The 25,315-nt window shown below is 44.1% G+C and overlaps 1 protein-coding gene across 2 annotated transcripts in view; it reads left to right on the forward strand.

Annotated features, from left to right (window-relative positions):
* FBRSL1 (fibrosin like 1) overlaps positions 1–25,315 on the forward strand; it is a 503,248-nt gene that overhangs the window by 126,849 nt on the left and 351,084 nt on the right. For both annotated transcript variants that reach the window (XM_062504442.1, XM_062504443.1), the window contains exon 2: positions 8,324–8,524. In XM_062504442.1, coding sequence (XP_062360426.1) covers positions 8,324–8,524 — 201 coding nt within the window. The remainder of the gene's footprint in view (positions 1–8,323; positions 8,525–25,315) is intronic.

A 25,315-nucleotide genomic window follows, 5' to 3' on the forward strand; every position in this document is an offset into this window, starting at 1 on the left:
AAGCCATGACAAAGCTACCTAAGGTTATAGCTCTATCTCTTCAGTCTCAATGTGAAGCTGCTCCCATGGGAGTCAGTCCAGTCATACTGTGGTTGTTGTGTATTTTGCACTGTGAAGACCAAATCTTTAAATGCAGGAGTATAGATGGAGGAGAGCAATTTAGGCTCCAGCCTTTGGTAAATGAGCCATGTGTCCAGTCCATCTGCCCAGCCTCAGCTTGGCTCAACTCCGTTTCCAGAGTCCAGCTCATGGAAGCATGACATCCCCTTCAGCTGAGGTAGAAGCAGTTGGGTCTTCCCCTTTTGTTTTTCATTTGAAAGAGAGATGTAGTATTTCTAAACATTCCCATCTATAGCAATAAATAGGCTGCAGGCATTTTTGCTCAACAGTGTGTTTCTGGTTTTATCTGACTAGCTTAGCTGAAAATGGGTAATGATGAATGCATCCAGCTGCTGTACCAGTTTGTGTTGGTAGGATCCTTATGCCTTTTCCTTTGGCAGCTTAGGGCCAACTGGGATCTGGGGATTGTATTACCTTCCTGGCAAGAGTGAAAATGAGGGATGAAATGGCCACATCTGGCTTTAGGGAAGGAGCTGCTTCTTCAGCTCCTAATTCTGCCACTTGGTGGGAGCTGTTTGAATTCAAGGAGTGCCTGTTTGAATAATCTGGGGAGAGGGAAATTAGTTCCAAGTAGGTGTTTAAAGGCTGCTCTGTCAAGAAGTATCTGTTTGTTGGGTATCAGCAGTGTGGTCTCAGCAGTGTCCTTGGATGTTGGCACACTTGAGGATGTTTTCCCAAAACACTGGACCTGGAGTGTGTGCCTGACTGTGCTGCTTACTTGCTGGATACCTTTGCAAGTCAGTTGAGACTGATAGCCCTGGGTTGCATTCTTCAAGATGGGGGATGGTTTTGCATAGTCTGTCACTTGTGGGATGCTGGGCAGTGTGCGGTGCTGCTGCCATTCCTGCTGGGTCCCTTGGGAAGGAGCTCCTGGGAGGATGGAGTTTGCAGGAAGGATGTGCTCCCTGCTCAGCATTCACACCTGGCAGTGCAGCGATCAGATCAGCTGGAGAAGCTGCTGTCTGACAGACACGAGCTCTTTGCAGTTCCTTTGTACGCGACATAAACCAGGCAGGCTGAGCTCCCACTCTTGGCTGAAAGCAGCTTCAGCCAAAATACGCTTTTTATCTGCAGTGGAAGCTGGGCAGGGTGGTCTGGAGGAGCATGGGCAGCAGCACCTTTCAGCACTCCTGCAGGCTGTAAAAGCCAGGCAGGCTGTGCTTGCAATATGCCTCATTTCATCTACCTGAAAATGGTGCCCCAGCTCCCCTTCAATCATTTAAGCTCCCTCGCTCTCTGACACACTTTCCACTGACAGTAATTCTGTGAGCACTCGTCGGGCATTTACTGCCATCACTGGAGGAAATACTGATGGCTTAAAATGGGATCATTTCCTTTCTGATGGACAGCAAGCACCTGTGGGAGTCCTAATAGCTGTGCAGTGTCTGTAAGGAGGCAGCTAAGAGGAAGAGGGTTCAGCTCTGCAGCGAGGCACCCGCAGGCTCTGAGGAGGAAACTGGAGAGGGAGAAAAGTCACAGCTGGCTGCCCGTGGAGCTTGTGGAGTGCAGCTTCCAGCTGGAGATTTTGTGTATCCACCTCCCCAATGGGTGATGGTGGAGGAGGGTTTATACAAAAACATGGACAACCATATGCTCACATTCCTGTGGATTTCCTTGCCCTCTTGTTAGGGTGAAGGTGTTTGCTGTGTGTGCTCTTACTGTCCCCTAAATGAATGTTCCACTTTGTTTCCTCCTGCTGTGGAGGGAGAGAACTGGATTTTTTCTTGAGTAATTGGAAAGGACCATCTTTTCCATTCACCTATTTTCTCCTCAGATTTTAAGAACAATTACTGCTCAGCACTAAATCATTATTTATTCAGGTCTTGTGCAAGAAAAAAGAGCAATCAAAGCCTTGTGAATTCAACATGGATTGAAATGCATTTAAAAGAATAGTGAACTGACCTTCCTTTTTGTAATTTTTAACTGTTTTGTTGAAGTAGCATTTGTCGAAGCTTTGTCTACTTGGTACTGTGTCTTTGAGGTCCTAGAAGCAAAGGTCTTAATTCTTGGGAGGCATAACAAGTGGGTGTTGAGCAGAGTATGGCAGCTTGTTCTTCAGCTATTCATAGGTGACAGGAATGGAGCTTCTGGTAATAAATTTGAGTGTTTCAATTACAGTAAGTTTCTTGGTTCATCCACTTGTATTTTAAAGTTAAATCATGTATCATGAACGTGCAAACCAGTGTCAGCTTCAAATGTCTTAACATTTCCAAATCTGTCTTGTCAAAAAGTCATCTTATTCTCAAGCTAAACATGTGACAGGGTCAGAGCAAATGTGATGCATTTTAAAAAGCAGGACCCGAACTCATCTGGAATATGTCAGTTGTGAAAGGAGAATTGCAGTCCAAGGTTAAACAAGCAAGGATTTCATTTGCAATCATTTTAATTGATATTGATTGCACTGCTTGAATGTCGGGTCAAAGCAAGAAAGTCACTTCAAATCTAGACTCTTGTTTCTGCCTTTTAAAGCAGCTTTAGTGTCTTTGGCTGAGAGGCTGGGGGGGCTTGAGTTATGTTTGCAGTGAAGTTCAGAGTTGGGGAGAAGAGAGGGCTGGACAGTAAAGCAATTAAATGTGTGTTATATTACAGGAGAAGTGAGAACTTCCCATCGGGGGAAATGGAGCTGTCTGGCTGGACAGGCCACCAGACTGCTTCCCAAAGTGCCCTGGGCTCTGGGAGAGGCAATCTGGGCTGGCTCCTGCCCTGGGGGTCTTCCAGGAAGGAGCCACAGTGCTGAGCTATGCCAGGTCCTCCTTCCCCATGCCTGCCCCTGGCTGCCCCCACTGCCAGCAAACTCTGCCCCTCAGCTCTCCAGAGCAGAGCAGAGCTCAAACTTCTCCCCTCTCCCACTGTTAAATGTGCTTCTGCTCATTTTCGAGGTGGTTTCCAGTTGTGTTTGCTGCCTGTTCACCCTGCTGCATTCAAATTCAGTCACCTTGGTGTGGTCCTCCCTGATACCTTTCAGTGGTCCTTTTTTATTCCTTTTTTCCCCCTTATTGTTCACCTAGTTTCATTTGCCTATTGTCTATTCATCTCTTCTTGTGCTGGCTCCTGTTCTTGCAGTGGTTTCTCTCTCGCTGCAGACTTGTCTTCAAATCCATGCTTTAAAGTTTGTCTTCCATGTACATTTCTCTTGTATATCTCCGGTATTATCTTTCTATTTGAATTACTGTCTCCTGTGTCTCCTTTATGCAAATAAATGAACAGTAGGTTTGTGTTAGTAGTGGTCCTGGTCTGTGTTTGTAATGTGCTTTGTCTGCTTAGAGAGCACAAGAACATTGTCAGCAATTGTTCCTGTGGCTCTATAAACCGAGTATCAGGTCAACAGGAATATTTAAAAATTAATCTATTTTAAAATGAATCTGTTTCAGGTCCTTTCTGAGCCAGGATCTCTCCCTGAACTATTAAACGCATTTGTTGACAACCCTTCTGCTAATTGCATGATAAAGTTGATACAAGGATAGATGGTGCTCAGATCCTCAGGGGCTTTCCCATTGCAGTTTTTTGGGAGAAGCTGGAGGCAGAAACAGGGACGAGCCGGGTCAGTTTGAGAGGCAGCAGTGTTTTTTGTTTCCTTTGTGTGGATCCTTCTCCTATTTGGTGTTCGGTAGGAAATTTCACATTGCCCAACTTAAGGAATAAGTACTGCAGTGAAGAGCTGTGGAGAGAGAAGCTGGAGGCTGTTTCCCTTCTGGGAAATCAGCCCATATAATCTTCTGAAGCTGGCAGAGGCAGGAATGGAGTGTAACCAGTCCTTGGCTGAGCCTCGCACTGTCCGATGGGCCCTGGGGACAGGGCATTGTAATGGGCTCGATTTTGCACCAGGGCTGCATTTTGAACTGATGCTTGAGGGCTAAGGATAGTTATTTTATTATCTGTAGGTGTTATTTTTACCTTGTGCATCCCAGCAGCATACTCGAGGGTTTTCATCTAGCTGTGTGGGTTTTGGGCATTTTCTTCAGGTTCTTTAAGCGTTCCCTGTGTATGAAAGGTATTTAGAACCACAGACTTCTTCTCTTGCACGCTTTCTGAGATCCCAGAGCTGTGTAAATTCAGAGGATTAAGGGTGAGTTGGAGCTGGGCTGAGCAAACAGGCAGGGATAACTCCAGCCAGCAGATGGATGTGGGATGTGAGCTTGTGCCAGGCTCCTTCAGGGCTGATCATTATTTCTTGATCAAACAGACAGCGTGGAGTCCATTGTGTAGAAGTCTCTTGCTGTGGTGTTTTAGGGGTAAGAACAGTCTCATTCCAGAGCTGAGGGTTATGCACCCTCGTTATTCCCAGCTTTAGTTATAAACTGGCCAGTGTGTATCTTAATTGTCTTTGGGGATTGCAGCTCTGCCTTGGTGACAGAAGCAAAATGGCTTTTCAGGAAGGAGTGTTGCAAGTGATTAAGGGTTTCTGCCAGATCTGCTGCAAGCCGAGGTGCAATTGCATAACTAGCTTGGGCTGAAGAGTGATGGAAAAAAAAAAAATCACAAGGGTTTTTATTGTGGACTCCCAGAATCTGTTGCAGAGCCTAGGTTACACACTTGGGTTGCCTGGGTCTTTGTCAGTGAATCTTCAGCAGCTGCTGTGAAGGTGTGTGAGGTATTCCAGAGGGAGCTGGAGGAGGTACCACAATCCCATTTTCAGATGAAGTGTTCTTTTGTGTCTGTGCATCCAAATTAATAGGGAGACAGAATCTGTGTGTTTCATGGAGTAACTGCCAGGAAAGAGGCTCTGAAGAAAGGCCTGATTCTTCCCTGTCTGTAACCATGCAGGCAATTAGAACTGTCTGCACTCTGTCTGCAGCCCAGACAGACAAGGGGCTGCAGATGGAGAGGCTGTAGCCTGCCCTGGAAGGTGTCAGAGAAATTCTGAAGTGAGGACAGGTAGGAGACAGTCTTGGAAGCAACGATTGGTAAGAAACAAAACAGTAATCTTTATTCTGGAGCAAGATTTAGCAGTCTTGTTTCTGGAACTGAGAAAATGGGCCTGGATGCATCAGCTTTCCCTGGAGAAGGGGATTTACTGTGACAGCGAAGGCAGGCAGGTCTGCAGACCCTTGGCTGAGCAGGAGCCACAAAGCTGATGTGAAGGCCTGTTGACTTTGGGGGTCTGACTTCAGATACTGTCCCTGTGTGAATCTCCAGGTTTTACCTGATGGGCAGAGGGTGAAAATGCCTGCTGCTCTGGGCTTGCCTGGGGGTGAGGAAGGCTCCAGTGGGGCAGTTTGTCAGGAGGCCAGTCTCACCTGCAGGCTGGGATTTCTGGATTGAAGTCAGTCAAGGTGCATCTCTAAACCTCCACTCTTGTGATGCACTGCATATTCTGGATGTGCTTAAATTTCCCAGGCCCAGCAATTGCCTGGGCACAAGCACAGATGCACATCCAAAAATAGTAAGCTCTTGTGCTGAGTGAGGTCCCCAACTTGGAGGTCATAAACTTTAGTAAAAGAGCAATCACTGGAAGGCTCTTTTTAGTAGAGCAAATAGAAAGGAAACAAAGGAGGCAAGAACAGAAACCCCATTAGCCCCCTCCTGCTGTCTGCCTGAGGCTGCAGAGGTCTGCATTTAGCAGCCTGGAGAACACCCTGCTGTCACCCTCTGTCAGCAGGGACTGCTGAGCTCAGTGTCCTGCCTTCCAGAAAAGAGTCCTGTGAGCTGTGTCCTCTGCTGAAGCAGGGAGAAAGGGCACTCTGGACTAGGTTTTCTTGCCACACAGAGTGGCTTTGTCCCTGTGGCTGCCACAGGTCTCCTTCCCCTGTCCCCCCACTGGAGGCAGGAGCAGCCTCAGCCTTGGGGCTTAATTCATGGCTGTTTGGAAAGTGCTCCAGATTCTTGGATGGCACTACAAGTGAATGAATTATTTCCTTGGCTTTGATCCAGCTATAGCTGTATTTCATGAATTAATTTTGCTAGTAGCTCAGCGATGAGACAAGCCTTAAATCTCCAGACAAAATGGGATGAAAAGCTGCATTTCGAAGTAGGGAATTTTGTGGGATTCAGTAAGGAGAAAAACAGAGATTTCCAGACCAGTCCTGTGGTGAAAGGAATCGTCTGAAAACCTGCAGTGAATGTGCTGTAGGTACCAAGGGAAGACTTTCCCTAAAGCATTAATGGAGTCCAAACCACCTTGTGACACTAGATAAAATGGTAATTTATTTGCTTTGAAGGCATCCTTAAGAAGTGAATAGTGCCCCTCAAGCCAGGAGTGCATGATTTGCTGGTGCTCTCAGGTGGTGACATTCCCCTGCCCCAACCTCCTTTATCCCCCATCAGGGGTCCATGTCACCTCATGCAGCATCTTCCTTGCACCTGCTGTCACATCACAGGCTGCATCTGGCTTTGTGAAGAAGTGCACATTTGTGGCGATTGCTGTTTCTAATGTTTTGCTGAATATCAGTTAGCAGATATCCTTGCCACATGACAAGTTTTTGATTAGTTACTGAAGATTAGCATTTTGATTTTTATCTCAGTAGCTTCCCAAGTAAACAGTACAATATGTCCTTCTTCAACTGGCATCTTGAACTGCTGCTTTAAAGTGTTATCTTTAAACTGGAAACCAAACTGAGCAGCTAAACACTAATTTATATTCCTTTATCATTCGTGGAGAATAATGCCACATAGGTATTTTCCTTGCTCTTTCCTTAGTAGTGGACTTGGCAAGCTGAGCTGTGTTCTGTGCCCCCAAGACAGCCCTAGTTATTTTAGTTTTGGTGAAAGAGTTGTATCTTTGGGGGGGTTTGCAATTTGATATATCTGTGTGTGCTCTGAGAGGAGCCTCCAGCCCCACAGGACTCCTGTGCAAGGTGTACAGAGGTTGGGTGCTGGCTGATTGTCTGGAGCCTGGGCTGGAACTGGAAACAGCTGTGTTTTATTGCCTTGGTTCTAATTTCAATGTGTATGTGACCCTCAAGTGCCAGTGCATCACTCACTTCCCAGGGAAGGGTAACTTTAAACAAGTGAGTGATTTGGAGTGGAATCAGCATGTTGCACACTGAGGCAGTCAATTCACTAATTAAAGGAGAGGGGGAGGAAGTAATCTGGAGCAATCAGCAGGGCATTTCATTCCAGTTCCTAATTTTCTTTTTTTGTTGGGCTTCAGTTTTTGAGAGACTAGAGAGCTAATGATTTTCATGAGCTCTTTTGCAGTACTGAAGGTGTGTGCATTGATGTGAGCAGTTGTATTGTGATCTCCATTCATGTAAGATACAAATAGCTGTCATGTAACTACTTGAGTCAAAAGCAAGGCATTTAGAAAAGTATCTGTGGCTGAATTTTGGCATAGTAAGCAGTACTTTTAGGGTATTTCCTAATCTATTTACTTCACATGAAAAAAAAGTTGGAATAGATATCCTGCAAAACGCTCCCATAAGAGTTCAGTTTTTATTCCTTGAGCAGTAAATAAAAGACATAAGGGAAAAATGCATCTAGCTGTAGTGACCCAGTGTCACAGTGATTTGGCATATTATTTCTTCAACTCCTTTTCCACACAGTGTGCACAGAGAGGGAGTTTGGTACATTGTCACTGGGAGTTCAGCTTCCAGTCCTCGGAGATGCCAGGGATAGCAGGAGTAATTCCCTTCTCTGATCTCACTTCCAGTGTTAATCATTATGACATGACATACCAGCTTTTAAACTGTGCTTAGATTGTGTGTTACAGCCTGGTTCAGGGCAGACACTTAGCACTTAGAAGTGTTCAACCTCTGTTGTGTGTTTGGATCCCATTGATCTCTCTGGCTCAGGGAATTTGTGGTAGGGCTTTAGAAGTGCCTTTCTCCATATGAATGCTGCTGTGAATCAGAGACTGTCAGCCCCAAGGGGGGTCTGATTCGTTTTCTCCTCAGATCAGAAACAAAAAACAAAACCCACCTCTGTTTCAGTAGAACAGTTTAAGGCTTCCTTTCAGGATGCTGACTTGCTCGTGTGCTGTTGACGTATGGTTTCTGAATTAATCTGAAGTGAGTTTATTTTCATACCCAGTTCCAGCATCACTGAAATTAATCAAACACATAGCCTGGAGAATATTCATCCTAGTCTAGTCTAATCTAAGATTTCTGTTTGCATTATGCATGCCTAATTATTTATCTTAAGTCATCTCTGGACAACACATACTGTCTTGTGTCTTTATTCAGTATTAATACAGCTTAATGCTTAAAGGTAACTGCAAAGAACTTAAAGAACTTACCATTCTCTTTTTTTAAAATCTCCTTTACAGAAGGACATGTCACTAAAGCCTCAGGAGCGGAAGGAGAAATGGGAGAGGCATCCAGGCAAGAAACCTAGAGAATCTGAGAACTGTGTATCTGCTGAGCCAAGTGAAAATGGCCATAACAACGATGCGGGGAGCTCTGAGAGAGAGGCAGAAAGAGGCAAGGAGAGGATGAAGAAGAAACTCCCCTTGAAGCTATCCAAACAGGTAGGGAAATACTTCTCATCTGAAGCGACCGTCGTGGTGTTGGCCACTGTGAAATGTTGTCCCTGCTGGTAGGTGAGGTTGCTCATGTGAATGGCTTCTCTGGTAACCTGGGTTGGTGAAAGCAGTGCCTCTTAGAAGACTTGTGGCCAAGTGCACAAATGCTGTGTTGAGGGCAGGTTCCATAAGCTGAAGTGGAAGCCAGGTGTACTGAGTAGTGTAGCAAGGAAGGAGCAGACCTCCCTCGTGTCCTGCAGCTTTGATACAGTGCAGTAATTCATGCAATAGATTTGTGGCCCCTGTGGTCTTGAACATAAGTTAAAAATCATCCATCAGATCATAAACTCCCTTGGAGGATTTGTGCTGGGCAATGTGCACCTGGGAAGTTGCAAACTTCTATGTCCATCTCATGACTCGAGTTTCACTTACCCCCAAAACATTGTGTTGAGGAGGAGAGACCATTCAAGTGTTCTAGAAGTGGAAAGTCATTTTGCAGGGTGTAGTGCTCTGGGCAATCTTTCCTGTGTATCCTTGTAAAATGTGGTAGAGTATTCATTAATGAATGAAGAGTTGACATGCTGGAGGGAATTATTCCAGAGACTCCGTCTGAGCCACAGAGTGTACAGAGGGGCAGGTGACAAAGAAAAAGCTGTGGCTGGCAGGCTGTTTATCACTTAACTGCTGCTCAGCAGGGAGATTTGTTAGTGATTTAGTGTGCATTCATGGTTGGCAATCCCCATGGCACAGCAGCATCTCTCCGTGGACACTTTCCCAGTTGTCCTTAACAGGGTGCCAAGTGGCAGCCGGTGGGACACCCGTGTACTTGACCTTCCAGCATTAGTTCTGAGCTAAGAAACACACTAACATAAAAAAGTGGGTTTTATTCTCCATTTCTCCAGCAGAAAAAGAGCTATTTAACTCAAGCCACCGTCTCTTCCATGAAACTAATCCTGTGTGTGTGCCAGACAGCCAAAGATTGAATTGTCTCATTACTGGAAATGTTTTTTGAGACTTGCAATATTTTAACATTTAAAATGATGGTGAAGGTTATGTCATGTAACCCTCCCCTGTAACTTCTCCACCAGTACTCTTTTGTGTTTCAGCATATTGATTTAGAAGGGTTCATCTCATTTTAAGTTAGAAATTCTCGTCATCTGGTGAAAATTGTTCCTTCAGTTCTGAAATTGCACCGCAAAAAATCACTGCAAGGAAATCCAGTGCATGGCAGGAATTTGTGTAGTTGTGAATGTGTGAGACAATGAGGACGTTACCTCTTTCTGCAGGAGGAAAAAGTTGATAAGTGTCGTGTTCTACATGAAATTTAGAAGTCAGTTTCATATAGTTATGTCCGCTAGTGATTTCATGGCACTTCCATAGAAGCCTCTGGGGTAAGAGATTCTGTTGTACTGGCAGACTCCAATTTCCCTCATAGTCTGCTGCCTTAGTTTACTAGATGTTTAATTTATTGGTATTTCAGCTTTGAAAAATGAGGATGTTTTTCCTTACCTCTTCTGAGTAGTATTTGGCTGCCGTCAGTGATTAAATAGGGGATTGCTGCCACATTCATAAAAACCTGAATTCAACTTCTATTGTTTAATTTTTTTTAACCTGTAAGGATAAGTAACAAACTCTAAAAACATTGAGGAGCTTGCACAGAGTATAAAAGGAAACCTGATGAGTGACTCATTAATACATGGTGCCTGTTTAAATAAGTCACGCTTAGAATTCCTCTCTTGTTGGAAAGGGAGGTTTTTAAATTGCCTGCTATTATCCTAGCTGATACAGTTGTGAAAAACAGACAAGTTTGGAGGTCTGTAAGGTTGATGAGAGTAGCAGCAAAATCTAAGCTACATAAACTAGGCTATTCTTAGTTCAGACTGTTTATACAAGTGATATATAGACAAGTTAAATAATTTTTCCTTCTTTTTAGTAACCAAAAATTTCGCACCTAGAATTCTGGCATTTCCTGCCAAGCTGTCTAGACAAATTGGCTGTAATGTTAAGTTTTCTGGAATTTGAGGGGGGGGGATGTGATTTTTGCATCTCAGCGTTATTAAACATAGGTTTATACCTCATTTGGATAGCTTACTGTAATTAATGCTAATTATATTGAGATGTTGCTTAGAAATTACTGTTCAATTTGAAGCTTTCCTTCTACTCTCATCCCTTCTCTTCACAATGCTACTGAATTGTCATCTTTTCTATGCAGCCTCCTCTAATAAATCAAATTGGGCATTATAATTATGGCATTCTGCTAATCCTTGTAGAGAGGTGCAAAGTGGTAAGCTGATTTCACTGCCAGGTTGTCTGCTTTGTTTAGAAAATTAGATTTATACTTCAGTCCATTTGACAAAGCATCCAGATTGCTATTGCTCCTGAATATTTGGTTGTTCTGTACCTCAGGCTATGGGGAGAGGGCTGCAAGAACCAATCTGTCCTTTCCAGCCTATTACTCCCAACTGTGTATAAAAATCACTCAAACACATTTCTCTCTTGCTGTAACTAAGCAGAGGGAGAAAAAAGACATTTCAAGTTGTCTAGGTCCTTTTGTCCAAGATTTGTCAGAGTTTGGGGCTGCTCTCAACACATGTACACAGGTAAAGGTGCTCAATTGAGACCGCTCTTCTATAATGAGGATCAACAAAAGCTCTTGCAGTCATCAGGATCAGGTATGTGAAGGAGTGAGAACCTGTTCAAAGCTGGGGTGTGTTTTAGTGTAGCCAGAGTGGCCTGCAGTAAATCCAGCCCCTCTGAAAGCTGTAACTGCCTCCAACACAGGAGCATTCCTTGTAGGTTGAGTCATTGCCTTTCCCAAAGACCATGTCCAAAGCTAATCCAGTGGTTGGGGGAAAAGGATCCCCACCACAACTGCACACAGTGCTGGTGGGAGAGAGCAGCACATCACCTCTTTTAGGGATTTAAAGGGTCAGATGTATAATTTGATTAGATCGAGTGGTACATATAAAATGAAACCTCTTACTTTCATGCTCCCTATGTGTCCTCTTCTAGTTTTTGGAGAGTCACTCTTAGAACTTTGAGACAGTCTTTGATTAACCTTAGCTGAGCTGTTCTCTTTTCTGGTTTTGTTTTTGGAGTTGCTTATTCCTCTGAATGTCTGATCACCCTGGATGTAAAGCAGTTGGGGTTTTTTTTTTTTGCTTGTTTTTTTTTTTTTTTTTCTTTTCGCCTTTTTTTTTACTGGGCTTTAGGACCAATTTCCATTTCGGTACAATGACCACCTTCTGAAAAGAGTTGGGGAAAATAGGAAAGTTGGGTTGCTGGTATTTCCAGTTAGTTTAACCTCAAGTGCTCTGTTCAGTCAGCTTGGGAGCATCACGGTGTGTTGAATATATTTAGATGTTAAATGCACTGTAATAACACAGTGTTCTGCAAATAGTCATTTGTCACGAAGATTAGTGTCTTACACCTCCTCCTTCCTTTTCTCACCCACTGTTTAAATCACCCGAGAGGAGGGAGAGTCTCAGAGAAGCTGGGGAGAGCAGGGTGGTGTAGCACGTATTTATGCTCATAAATAGCGTGCTGGGTTTGGAGCCTGGGAGGAGAGAGAGGGCAGGGGAATTAACACGGAGCTGCTCTGGAGGTGTGACATCTCTGAGACCTCGGCAGAGCTTCCAGGAGGAAGGGAAGGGGAAGCCCAGCTAATTCCTGAGCCTCATTCACTGCCCAGCCTTCCCCAAACTGCTGAACGCTGTCGGTGATTTATGGAGCGCCTTGTGTGGCTCTTGCTGGACTGGAACTGCTAAATTGCATTAACAAGTTTGATGACCTGTTCATGTGGTTTCTCTGTGGTGCTCATCATCTCGTTATCCAACGTTTATTAATGGATATAACACCCTCCCTGCCCCCCAGGAGGGCCGTGCTCTGGGTTACTGCTGATCTGAGCTAAAGGTGATACACTTAAGTCGTTTTTTCCATCCAGGATGCATGCTGTTTCTTCTGATGTCTAGGTGAAAATTGATACCTCCTTTTCAACCCATTTACATACCCTTGGCCCCCTTTGTTTGTGGTGGTACTGAAAGGCTGTGGGGCCTTCCCCAAGACAGAGAGAAACTGTCTAGAAACTTGTCTGCATAATGAAATACTGCAGAAAATTTCCTTTGGCATCATATTGCTATGCTGATGGTTGGGCAATAGGACCATGCAGCTGCTTGAGTTTTACTTGTATTTTTCAGATAATGATAAGTGGTATTTATCATGCCTGGAATTGAAGCCACTGGTGGGCTGGAGGCAGTGTGTGCTTAGTGGTGCACAGTTCAGACTGAAATGTCCCTTTTTTAGCTGAGGTTCAGCAGCCGCATAGGAGAGTGAGTCTGAAAAACAACCTTTGGAGTCTGTCTTTAGCCAGAGGACATGGATATGCCTGTTCTTCCATGTCTTAATGATGTAGCATTTGGAAGCTGAATGGTGTCTAAGAGGGTCTAGCTGTAACAGTGACTTACTCTGTTTACCTGCAGTATCTCAGGCTTCTAAAACCCGGTGAATTCTAGGCAGTTAGCTTACAGGAAAAAAAGAAAAAAAGAAAAAGAAGAAAGGTTCCCTTTAATGTGGGTTTTGGGGATTGGTTTGGTGTGTGCTGCTTTGGTGTTTGCATTTCCCTGCTTTTGAATGCTGAAATTATACCAACTAGTTTCTTTTTGTTTCTAATTGATGCTACCCTTTTTGTTAGTAGATATTGTTATTTAAACGGTCTTTGAAACTAAACAACAAAGCAAGAGGAAAAACGTCCATTTTCTTCTAATCAGTAAAATGTTGCTTAAAAGCAGGATCCATTTCTACCTTTGTAAGTACAAGAATGTACAATTTGGACATGAAAGCTCTCGCACTGATTTATTTGAAGTAGGCATTTGTGTTGGCTGGGAGAGCAGGGCTGATGAGGTAGTGCCATTACCTGCATGAAGCCTCTGTCCCAGACTTTGGCCAGGCTGTCTGGAAAGGAAAACCAGGGTCTGGCTTCCCCCAGAGCTTTGGTTCCATCCAGAGTGGACGTGGCTGGCGGCGGAGGTCACCGGGCTTGGTGAGTTGTGTGCTGGGCTCCAGCAAAGCCTTCCCAAACACCCTCCTGAGCTTCCAAACAGCCTGGCTGGCTCCCAAGCTCCTGCTGAGGGTGTAGAGCAGGGTCCTGGCCCTGGGGATTTGGGAGGGGGCCCTTGTTCCAGCTGAGCAGGGCTGCAGGCACAGCCACAGATGGCCCTGCCCTGCTCTCTCACGATAATCTGAGACTGCAGAGGCTCCACAGCTGCCTGGAAACCACTGGGGAGCAGCAGGGCAGAGTACTGAAATGGGCAACACACCATCGAGGCATTAGGTTTGCTAATCCAGGGCCTAAAATCAGCCTCATTTCAATCAATAGCAATCTGTTTGCACTGTCAGGAACTAATTTAAAAATCTGCTTTAAGTCCTGGTTAGGCACTTGGTGTTCTGTTTTCTGGATCTAAGTAGAGGGAAGCAGTGGGCATAGCTCAGCAGTGGCAGGAGGAGGAAAAATCCTTTGTAAATAAAAAGTGGATGCTTATTTCCCAGATGAAACCCTGCTATTACAAGGAAGTGCTGTTGTTTTTGCTAAATTTATCCAAGAATTCATCGAGATTCTTGAAGTGGCTGCAGAGCCCGCTCTGCAGCAGTGGGAGAACTTTGCAGTGTGTGTAGTTTGTTTAAAATGCTGTACCAACACCAGGCCATTAAAGTGTGCATTATAGCTGTGGCACAGGTAACTTTATCATGGGATTGCAGCCACCTTTGGAGAGCTACAGCACGGCTTCCATAACAGATTTCTGTAACACACTGCTTCAGGAGCAGTGCAAAACAGTGCCATAAACCCTCTGGGAACTGTGACAGGAGGCAGCCTTTAATTAAGCTAGAAAAAAATGTATTTCAAAACCCTCTGCAGTTCTGGTAAGGAAACATAAATTGAAGAGATCATGTTTTTTTGAATTGTGGGGTGTCCAACTATTTTTTTACTGTTGCTGAAGAATGAAACAGAAGCATATGCTGGATTTTATTACACTGCAAATATTATTTTCTGAACAGTGATGTAAAGCATGTTTTGGCTGCTGGAAGCGTGATATGTAGGAGAACATGGCTTTGTCTTTTTCACTGAATAGTGAAATGCTTGCTTGTCTGGACTAGCGGGTTCCTCTTTTGTAGCTGACCTTCCCTTGCCAGTATTGCTGCTCCATGTGCCCCACTTGTCCCTGCTTTCACAGAGCTCTCCTGATTCTTTTAGAGAGGCTCAGCAGCCTCTGAGTGCAGCTCCTTGGTGTGCCTGTGTTGAGCTGGGCTTTAGTGCCATGGGCTTTTCTTGGGTGGGGATTTGCTGCTGGGTGTCGGAGCAGGCAGGGCTGGGGGAGCTGTGGGGATGGGGATGCAGAGCTGCAGTGCCTTGCCACGTGCACTCTGCTCCCTGCTGTGTATTTAAGGATCAGACTGCTGCTGGCACATCAACAGTGCTGTGTTCACAACCAGATCCCAACGCTTTGCCTGCAGCACCGGCTGCTTCTTTCTTTGTCCTTGCTTTTTTCCTCTACTCCAAAATTCCCGGCTGTGCCCCGCTCACCTCTCCCGCTTCACAGCATCTGGGCAGCAGTGAGGTGGTCAGGCCTCCAGATGGCTGCTGGCACTTTTAGGATGTGTTTGGAGAACAGGGTGGTGAAAGCACTGGCTGCTTCCCTGCTGGGGCTGTGTGCAGTGCCTGCAGGGACCTCATGCTCCATCTCTGCTCCCCAGTGCAGCAGGTGCAGGAGCTGCAGCCCCAGTTAAGCCTGGCTGAGCAGAGCTCTGCAACTGGAGGCTCACACAGGCATCTCCTACAGGGGCAATCCAGGGAAAGCTGCTCAGAGCAGCTCCCACCAGGCAGGACTCGTCCCCAGCAAACAGGGGCTTGCAAACAAGTCTTTTGTTTTTGTTCTGGTGGTTTCAAAGTTAAGACAGGTCAGAAAATTCAAGTGGTAGCAGGATAGCTAAGCCATGCTGGTGCAGTGTTAGGAAGTGATGCTGTATGTGTGTGGGGAATCAAACCAGTTGTAAGCTCCGTGTTTTAAAACTCTTGCTGCTCACCTTTAACTTCTCTGCCTGCATTTAGGTGACTGGTAAGGACTTCAGGTCACATTTGCTTAAATATAGCCTCAGAGGGAGCAGAATAAGGGGAAACAAGGCGATCCTCTCTTTTCGATGACAGTAAGTAGCTGTGAATGAATCTCATTACAGCAGCTTTTTTCAAAAGGGAGAAATAAAAAGGAAATTTCATTGCTAACAACTTATGTGGTATTAGATGCTGTAAAAAAGGTTGTTGGTGGTCATTGGTTACGTTGTTATAAAAGAGCTAAATGGTCTGTAATTTAGAGAAGGGGATTTAATTACATGAAGTAATTTACAGGAGGCTGTAACCACTTGTATCTTTTTCTCTGTTGAATATAATTGGTTGATACAATGCACTAAGTCCTCTTTCTTTTCCCCCTTCCTTCCTCTTACTTTGGTTTATTTGTATGTTTCTTTTGGAGAAGGTACCAAGATTGAGCACTTCTGTTGGATACTGTGATTTTAGCAAGTTGAAAAATGGAGCAATGTGGGCTGTTTGAATAGAACCAGAGCCCTGGCTGGAGGTTTTTATTGGACATCTCTTCATAGCTGTGAGATGTGTAGAGACCTTGTTCCTGGGTTCAGTGGGGATGCTGCAGGAGGGACTAGGACCCTGGAAGAGCCACAGTATTTTTGGTTGTTGGTTTTTCACGTTTGGACAAGAAGCATCTGAAAGGTTAGTTCATCTTGTTTTAAGCACTAGCTGCCCAGTGTTTTAGCTAGTTTTGCAGAAGAGGCTGGGATCTGCTAATTGTAGCCTCTGTTCCTTTGCTTGCCCCGCATGTCCGTGGTGATATTTGAGATGATCACAGGTATTTTTATTGGCGTGAAATAAGCACAGTTGATGCAGACAAGCCAATATTTTTCTCCTAGCACACTTATCAGTATGATGACTAAACCATCTGCACCACTCCAGTCTAAATCTGATGTGATTTAAAACAAACAAAGCAACATCCCAATGTCACATGGGGTTGAGGCAGGATAAATACCTTTTCCATGAGCTACTGTTACTTTCCTCATTCAGAACATGTCCTTGCTGACTGCTGGCTGTGGATCTCAGCTTCTGCAGGAGGCTGCTGGCATACCCAGTGTGCCAGGAGCTGCAGCAGGATTGCTTTGGCAGCTGCCAGTCTTTGCCTCAAGTCACTCGGTGGCACTGCTCCAGCTGACTTGGCTTTCCTTGTGGAAGGAAGCATATCAGAGATGATGCTGTTTGCACCTCTCAGTTGCTCTCGCCTCCCAAACTGCAGCCTGGGGCAGTGTTACCCACATCCCTCAGCCTCTTTCTGTGTGCATTCTTAAGGGAGATCATTTTCATACTTCAGCCTGATGGATGGTTTACACGAGCTGTTGAGAATGTACACAGCTCGAGTGAGCACATCTTTGGTTTGAAGGCATCTCTTAGGTAAAATAAGCACTCGTGTTTTTCCTTCAAGCAAGGTTATTAGTAGCTATTCAAGTGAATGCCATTGCACAATTGTTTTGGCAGAATCAGTCTATTTCCCCTAATGTTTTGTCTTACAGAAACATAAAAATTAAATAAAGCCAGCAGGGGTTTGTGATAGATTTAAAGCCTTTCCAAACTTACTGGTTGGGAGAGTCCTAAGGTGTAGTAGGGAATGTACCTTTTAACTCAAGGTGAAATATGTTATGTCTTTATGTAGATTTTTCCAGCTGTTAGCACTCTGAGTTGATTTAAAAATTTTTCTGAAGTTGAGCCTTGAAATTAGTTTATTGAAAAAGCATCCTAGCATGGTTTCATGTGTTAATTTTAGGAATTATACTTGCAAACTCTTGTTATTGTTATATGGAAAACTTGGTGCTTTTTTTTCTTTCTGATAGCTTTCTTTCAACTTTGCTTTTTCTGCAGTTGGAATTGTTGAGATTGCAAAGCAATGTATTCTTTGGGTAGCTGCTGAATTCTGAATGTTGGTGTCTAAAATCAATTGTGTAAATATGTTCAGGTTTTTAAATTTAAAAACAAATCTTTTATCTTCACCTTTTCTTCTACATTCCACTTTTCTTCTGGCTAAAGGGTTTCAGTTCAGCTCCAGGGAAAGGAGCACAGGCTCGATTCTTCCTTCATCTGCGGATCCATTGCTGCTTAAAGTTGAAGATTAGCAGTGGGTTTCACTTTTCTCTCTGACATTTCCTTTTACAGCACTGCTTGACTCATTGTCTGAATAGTAAAAACAAGAAAAAAACTCTTTCCCAGGGAAATGTTATCCACTGAAATAATATTCCTAGAAGAATCCAGGGACGTGGTGTTGGATCAAGTAGGGGGTGCTGTCCAGGGCAGCTGGAATGGCAGTGCCACGATGAGCAGCCCTGTGATGCTGTAACATTGCAGCTCCTGGAAAGTGGTCTCTTGAATGTCATAGATCTCATGAAGTTGTTTTTCTGTTGGTTCTCAAAACTTTCAAGTGGTCACACAGCAGTATTTTATAATTTAACATGGCATTTATTGGCTGTAGTGTCAGAAATATCTCTTTGGAGTTAGAGCCTCAGTCCTTTCAGGATTGAAGTGGAGTAGCTCAGATGGACATTGGGGGGTACATCTGCAGCTTTAACATGAAAAAAATGAATGTTCCAATTTCCAGTTACTTTTTAGCTCATATGGAGCAATTTCAGTGTATGAAGGTGTAAATAGGGATGACACAAAGAGTCATATTGCGAGTGCTGCCTGAACTGAGGGCTTTGAACTTGTTCCATATTTGTGCGTGTGCTCCTTTTCTTCCTGATCCAGAATGCAAAAAGTGGCAATATAAAAATAAATCAGTTATTCCTTCCTTACTGCATAGGAAATAACCTTAACAGCAGAACATAGCTGAGGTCCTCAAAACCCAAACCCCGTTGTGCAGAGCTGGATTTGGTGTTTTCCCACCACGTGTCCATGCCCTCTGTCAGAGGGGCTGGCAGTGTGACCTGCAATGTTCCTGGGTTGTGATGGTGTGATGGCTGTGAGCCACTGGAGATTGCTTCCCCATTTTCGTCTCTCGCTTTCCTTGCGACTGCCTCGTTTTGTTCATAAAGCAGCTTGTAATTGAGTGTTTGACAAAGAAGTGTTTACAAGCAGTGTTTCTTGTGCATAACTGCCTAGCTGAGGGGAATAACAATTTGGGTCTGAATTTCAGCCCTCCTTTGTCACTGTCGTATCATCGTCAGTGGCAGTGCTGTCTCTGCTTAAAGAGAAAGATGGATTAAAATTATTTCAGGGCATGGCACCCAAGTGGGAATGCATGGTCTTGGAAGAAGCTGCTGACTTTTCTTTGTGGCCCCTGCTTGTCCTTTGTCAATGTCCTGATTTTGGAGCTCACCAAGGTGTGTGCTAATTAATGACCACGTGTGGTGACTTAGGGGTTTTTACATGTGCAGTCTGCTGTTTTAGGGAAAATTCTCTTCTGGCCATATGAAATGTGGAGGTTGGAGTTCTGCCAGATTTTAAATGCTCTCGAGCCATTGTTTTGGGTGAGATGCTGTCCTGATCTGTGTGGGGATATGGTTGGAGTTCAGTCTTCATGGGTTGAAAGTGACAGTGCAGATAGGACTGGTGTAATCAAAATAAAAGCCATGTTTAGCAGTCACAGAGGAAGAAAGGGGCTCTAGGATTAAGGTTTTTAGTTCAGGCAGAATGTGGGTGTTTCAGTTGTCCGTGCTGAAACCCTTCTGCAAATTATGCCAACCGGGCAGGGTGTGAAGGGAATAGAAGCCATGAAGTTATGCAGGAGTAAGGAACAGCTCAGGCTTTATTTAGACCCATTATTGGCCATTAGCAAAGGATTTTTTTTTTTCTTTTGCGGGGGGTGTCTTTTAAAGGGGCTGTTCGCAGGAATTAACGTATTTGTTCAGAAATGATGGGAATCAGCCATAGGGAGCAAGCAAAGGCAACCCCAGGAATCACCCACAGATAACCAGAGGCACATGGAGCTCCAGGCTCACTCCAGGATGGGGGACTGAATGTGGGATGGTTCCCATTAACATCGGTGCCAACCTGTGACTAAAACCCTCACACAGAGTGAAAATAAATAAATCACAGCATATGAAACAAAAGTCATACAGTCAGACATGAGTAAGAGTGGCACTCAGCATTGTGGCCAGTGAGATTGACTCCTTTCCTGCTGCTTGGTGCAAGCCTGCAGTGATTTCTGTGGCAAGTTTGCCAGTGTCAAATCTGCTTTTCTGGGTAGAGCTGTTACTGGTTGATACTGGTGTGTTGGGCAAAGCCAGACAAACAGTCACAGATTTACTGACAAAACTAGGAGAGGGTTAATGTGATGACTGTGCTGCTCAGAGCATCTGTGAATTTGTGCTATTGCTTGTCACAGTTATTTGACTGTAGCAATGTACTGAACTGTTAAATTCATGTACTAAGATGACCACACATTCAGAGTGCCTTGTATTTGTCCTCATGCAAAGCACTGCAGGTGTTTTGCTAAGACATCATCCCAATCCCCTTAGCCTGTTCTGAATCCTCCTGCTGCATTGAGTAGCTCAGTAAACAAATAGTGTGGTTTTATATGCCTGTACAAATGCTGGTCTCTTACAGTCCTTTGCAGCTGGGTATTCCCTCCCTGTTTACCTGACTTGTCAAGAGAGAGGGAGAAGAAAAATGGCTTTGTGATAGCTTTTTTTTTTTTCCTTATAACGAAGCAAAGGAATAAAGGGATTATTTTTTCCCCCAGACACTCTACCCACAGCAGCAGCACCAGGGACCTCTAGTAAATTGATCAAGGAACATATTTGACCTCGGGGTTGCTTGTTAGAGAACATTGTTATAGGCACGTTGTAATAGCAGATGTAATAAAGTCTGCATTGTCCCAGAGAAAAAAAAACAAAACAGTAGTATGTTTTGTGGTTGTTTTTTTTTTTTTTTTGTTGGCATTGGTGGGGTTTTTTTGGTTTTTTTTTGTGTGTGTTTTTAATAGGAACTGCATTGTTGTCTCACAACCTTGGGTCACCTTAAATAGACATAAGCCTAAGGCAGAGCCAAAAGCTGATATTTTGGTATTAATAAGGGTTCTACTAGCCAAGAAGCAGAGAAATAATATTTTTCAGGAATTGGCTATCTTTATAGTACTTTTTGTTCATCCAGCTATCACATAGTTTTGTAAAGATGATTTCAAAAACCCATTTTTATTCCTGCAGCTTTTGAGTCCTAGCTGCTTGAATTGCATTTATTTCTTAACTTTTCTTCAGTTATACAATTATCACCACTCAGGATCTTGGCATTTACTGACCTGCCACTGTACTTGAAGAGTAGGAATTTATTTATAGTCCCATGATAACTGGTCATCACAAGTGATTATTTTTCTATGAGTGTGCTTCCGTGGCTTAAAACTTGGGGCTTTGTGAAGTCTGAACACATGTATGTATGCTTCTTATGAATAAAAAATTACAGAAGAGGATAAACTGTGTTGGGAGTTCCTTCCCTGTGAGGGTGCTGAGGCCCTGCTCACACTGCCCAGAGAAGCTGTGGCTGCCCCATCCTTGGAAGAGTGCAAGTCCAGGTTGGATGGGGCTCAAATTGCCCCCATAAGGAGTCAGTTTACTTGAGAGCCTAAATCCCAGTGCCTTGCTGATGCAACGTGCTCCTTGTTCACTTCAGCATTTACACAAATCCCACATCCCAAGTTTACTCTGATTTCTGGTTTCATATTCTGATACCTTTCACTAGAATAAATGTCTTTCTTCTACTTTGATAGATCCAGGCACATAAAATGTACAAGCTGTTTTAAGATGTTTGTTGTGCCCCATTGATGAGACTCAAAATAGCATTTCTGATCATTCCAGAGGCTTCCTTCTGTGGCATCATGTGCTCATTTTCCTAATGGTTATTATTTATTTATTTTGGCAGCATGTCTGTAACTCACATAGGCAGTAACAGGAATTTCCACTGCTGCAGCTGTATTTATTTGCAGGATGAAGCAGAGGAGAGGGTTTTTGCAGCCCTCAGCAGCACGTGGCCCACATTGATGGGGTGTATCCTGCAGTTCAGAGACCTGTGGAGATGTGCTGTCATGGCCTGAGGTACATCTGCTAAAAAGCTGAATGGCTTTTTCACTTGCTTTGTGCAGCAAAGGCTGTTAATACAACTATACAAATGGGAGCCCTTAGTTAATTCCTAGTTAAGTGTTGACACACTTGTTGACTTGGAGCTTGTTCTGACAGAATTAGGATTTTATCAGTAGAAGTCAATCTTTTCTTTCTTCCTATCCAAAAAATGGACTGTGCTCAACTATATATGTCCCAATGCTGAACTATAAAAAAAAAAAATTAATAAAATAAAAATTAAGCAAGTGATAACATTCTTTTTCACCATCAGTGTCTTTTACCAAGTAGTTAATCTGTAAGAAATTAACTTGTACGTGATATTTTTACTTCTGTATTGAATACAGATCTTGATCTGTAGCGTGATAGTACTTGGTATCTGAGTTGGGCTTTTTTATGTTTCCAGCCACTGCAGACACATAATTTTAAAACCCCTTCTCTTTGTTCTCCTCAAAAAAATAACTGGGAGAGGAGGAGAGGCCATATTCTTGCCAGTAGTGCTAGTTGGTAAAGATGTTGAGATTAAAGGATTTCTGCTACCGACTTGTGCTGCTAGATTATTGGGCAAGAGGATTAATTGCTTGGCCATCCTTTGTGTGGCTGTTTATCGGTAACAAGGAGAAAATAATTTTTACATCATTTTTAAAATGTTTGCAGTACACAGAAGAAAAGTAACAGGGGAGATGATGATTTTATTTCCATGCAGGAAAATACAACACTATTTTTTTCAATGTAAAGAAGAAAGAGAGGAGGTCATTGCTGTAGGAGTCTGAGTCTTGCAAGATTTAAGGGACCAGCCTTAAGTTGTGGAACCTCATCATCCATAGACTTGTCTGGATTTGGAAACAGTAATGGGACATCAGCTCAGAGCTGACTCAGAGCACAAGGAGCTGGTTCAGACAGAGGACATGAGAGAAGTGACTCCATCCAAGTCAGTATTTCTGCATCATGCCAGATGAATGTGCCAGGTCAGGTGCCAGGATGGATGCCAGCATCAGGTTTCAAGGGCTTGCTTAGAGGTGCTGAACACCATTCAGTGATTTAATCCAGCAAGAACCTTGCAGAAAGCTCTGGCAATTGCTGAGGATGATCTAATGCTGGTATTAATCATCATCTCATGATTGAGAACTAGGTGTGAGTATTTAGAGTGTTTCCACAGTACAAACCTGGGCAAAGATCTTGATAGCAAACTCACTGAGCCAGTTTTTAAGCCTAACCATTTTCTTTTTCTTAATTGTATACCCTCTAGAAGTCTTCTAGGGTGAAGAGCTGGTTAGAAGTACTGAATGTGTGATTTTGTGGTTTTCTGTCTTTGCTAACTGGCTTCTTGGGCAGCTTTAGGAAGGAATAGATCCAGTTAAGGAAGCTTGAAATAGGGTTCAGGTCTCTACTGCTCTGAAATAGCCCCACTTGATTATGAGCTTACAGTATAAAATGTACATAGAGCTGATTGCAGTGAGCTAAACAGGCTTGCCATGAAAGAAAAAATTCTGCAATCCAGTGTTAATTAATTTATTTTATTCTTCCTAGAAGTCGCATTTGTCCTTAGCTCAGAGACCCAGACCTCCACCTCTCATGTGGTTCTCTGGTCCTCCTGCATGGAGTGCAGGAACCCTTTGCTTTCCTCACTGCCCTCGGGTGGGAAGTGGCACAAGGAGCTGTCAAGGTCTAACCGAGTGTGAGGGTGGCAGGTCTGTGCTTCAGGGGCTTTGGCATCCAAAAGATTTTCCCTAACAGAAGATGGGAGGGAAATAGCAGCTGCTGGTGGGTTGTGTTGGCACCTCCGGTGTTGGTGGCTCACATTCTGTTTGCTGAAACTAACTGGAAAATAGTCCAAATTCTTAAAATTCTGCCTGCCCAGCAAAATCCATGGGGAGTGTGGCATTCCTAGGCATGGGAATGATTGCCTCATTTAGCAACAAGTTATGACTATTCAGTGGCACAGGCTTCAGCAGAGAGGAGGAGCAGGAATGCTGGCCTGTGGGGATCCCAGCCTGTTAACCTTGGCTGCCCTGGGCTCTGTCACCTCATGTGTGCTACCTGGAAGGGAATTGCTCTGCGTGCATCCATCCGTGTCAAAACCCAACCTCTGCTTTGCTTTCTGGATGTCCCCTTGCAGCTGCTCATGTGGAAGTGGGACAGTTGGGCTTTGTGTGAATGTGAATGCATGTGCATGTCTGTCAGGTTTACTCCTGCAGCTTAACCATAATTCATTACATAAAGCCTGTTTGTCACACATGACTTTAAATATCCACGGGCTAGTCTCATGTACTAACTCCCATGTCAGTTTTAAATACAGCGAGGAAAGGGACTGCAGTTTACCTCAGATCTAAGCACAGAGGATGAATGTGGCCTGTGCTGGGGATCTTGCTCCTGACCCAATGCTGTACCTGCCTTCACTGAAGCACCAGAGGTTCAAGTGACTTGTCAAAGGTTGCAGAGCAAGGGAGCAGCTCCACTGACATTTGATATCAAGAGCCTTCTGCATCTCAGTCTGCTGCTGATTTGCACTTTCACCCTTCAGTACACATAACTGCTGCTTGAATTAAGCTGTGGCACATCTTCACTTCAGTGTAAATTTATTTCAAGTTAGACCTTGCAAAAGCAATGTTGTTCCTTCCGCAAACACGGCGAAGGTTCAGCCCGTTCCCACCTAGTTCGTGTGCTAGTTCAGAAGCAGCAACTAATAAATTGCAATTATTGAGGTATCAATTAATCATGTCTGAGGCATGGTGTTGCCTGTTCCACTGCATTGACCGGGGCTGTTCACTGGCTGCTAATGTACTGTGGTTTTACTCTGTCTTGTCCCATAATGATGGCATCCCTTGTACCAATTTGAATCCTATTAGATTGCAATTAATTTCTCTCTGCTGCAAACTGAGGCTGAGTCAAGTGCTGCTCAGTGCAGAGCTTACAACATAGATATATCACAAGGGTGAAGTGCTAAGAACCCAGCCTGAACAATTTTTTAATCTGTGCTTCATGTTCCCCAACTTCCCTGATGGCACTAATTAGCAAAGCAAATTCCTTGCTTTGGGAGCATGAGTGTGAGAAAGTGAGGAGCAGAAGAATATAACTGGTTTGAGAATGAGAATCAGAAAGGGAGGCAATTGCAGAAAGCTGTTCTTGTGGGGGAGGGATCTCTGCCTTTGGGTACAAGAGGTTTTAATTTCACTGCAGTGGGACATTGTGCTACAAGACTCATTGAGCTGGCTTTGTTTCACAGGGAGTCACTTAATGCATGGGAAGTCCTGCTGCAGGATCCACGAGGAGCCTGTTCAGGCATTGCTTTGATGTTCTTGGTAGGAGAGTGGCTGGGCAAGGTTAGTGCTGTGTTAGGATCAGCGTTGCTCTGGCAGTGCTGGTGCAGGCATGGCCAGCACACAGGTACATTGAAACTTCTCCCTGAGAGGGCAATCCTCAGGAGATCTGTACATGGTATTCCTCAACTCTGATTCTGTAAGCAGTCTGAGAATGCCAACACACAGTGCAGTCACCTGGAGAATAGCAAAAGTAAAGTTGCTCCATAGAGGAAAAAAAAAAAAAAAAACAAAAAAACTAACATCTTGGGACAAGAACCCCCATTTGTCCTTCTTGATTGTCAATGCAGTGCTGGAGCTGTGCTTTCAGTGCTAAATAAATATGTAAATG

The sequence above is a fragment of the Cinclus cinclus genome, chromosome 17 (genome assembly GCF_963662255.1).
Source record: "Cinclus cinclus chromosome 17, bCinCin1.1, whole genome shotgun sequence".
NCBI classification, from domain to species: domain Eukaryota; kingdom Metazoa; phylum Chordata; class Aves; order Passeriformes; family Cinclidae; genus Cinclus; species Cinclus cinclus.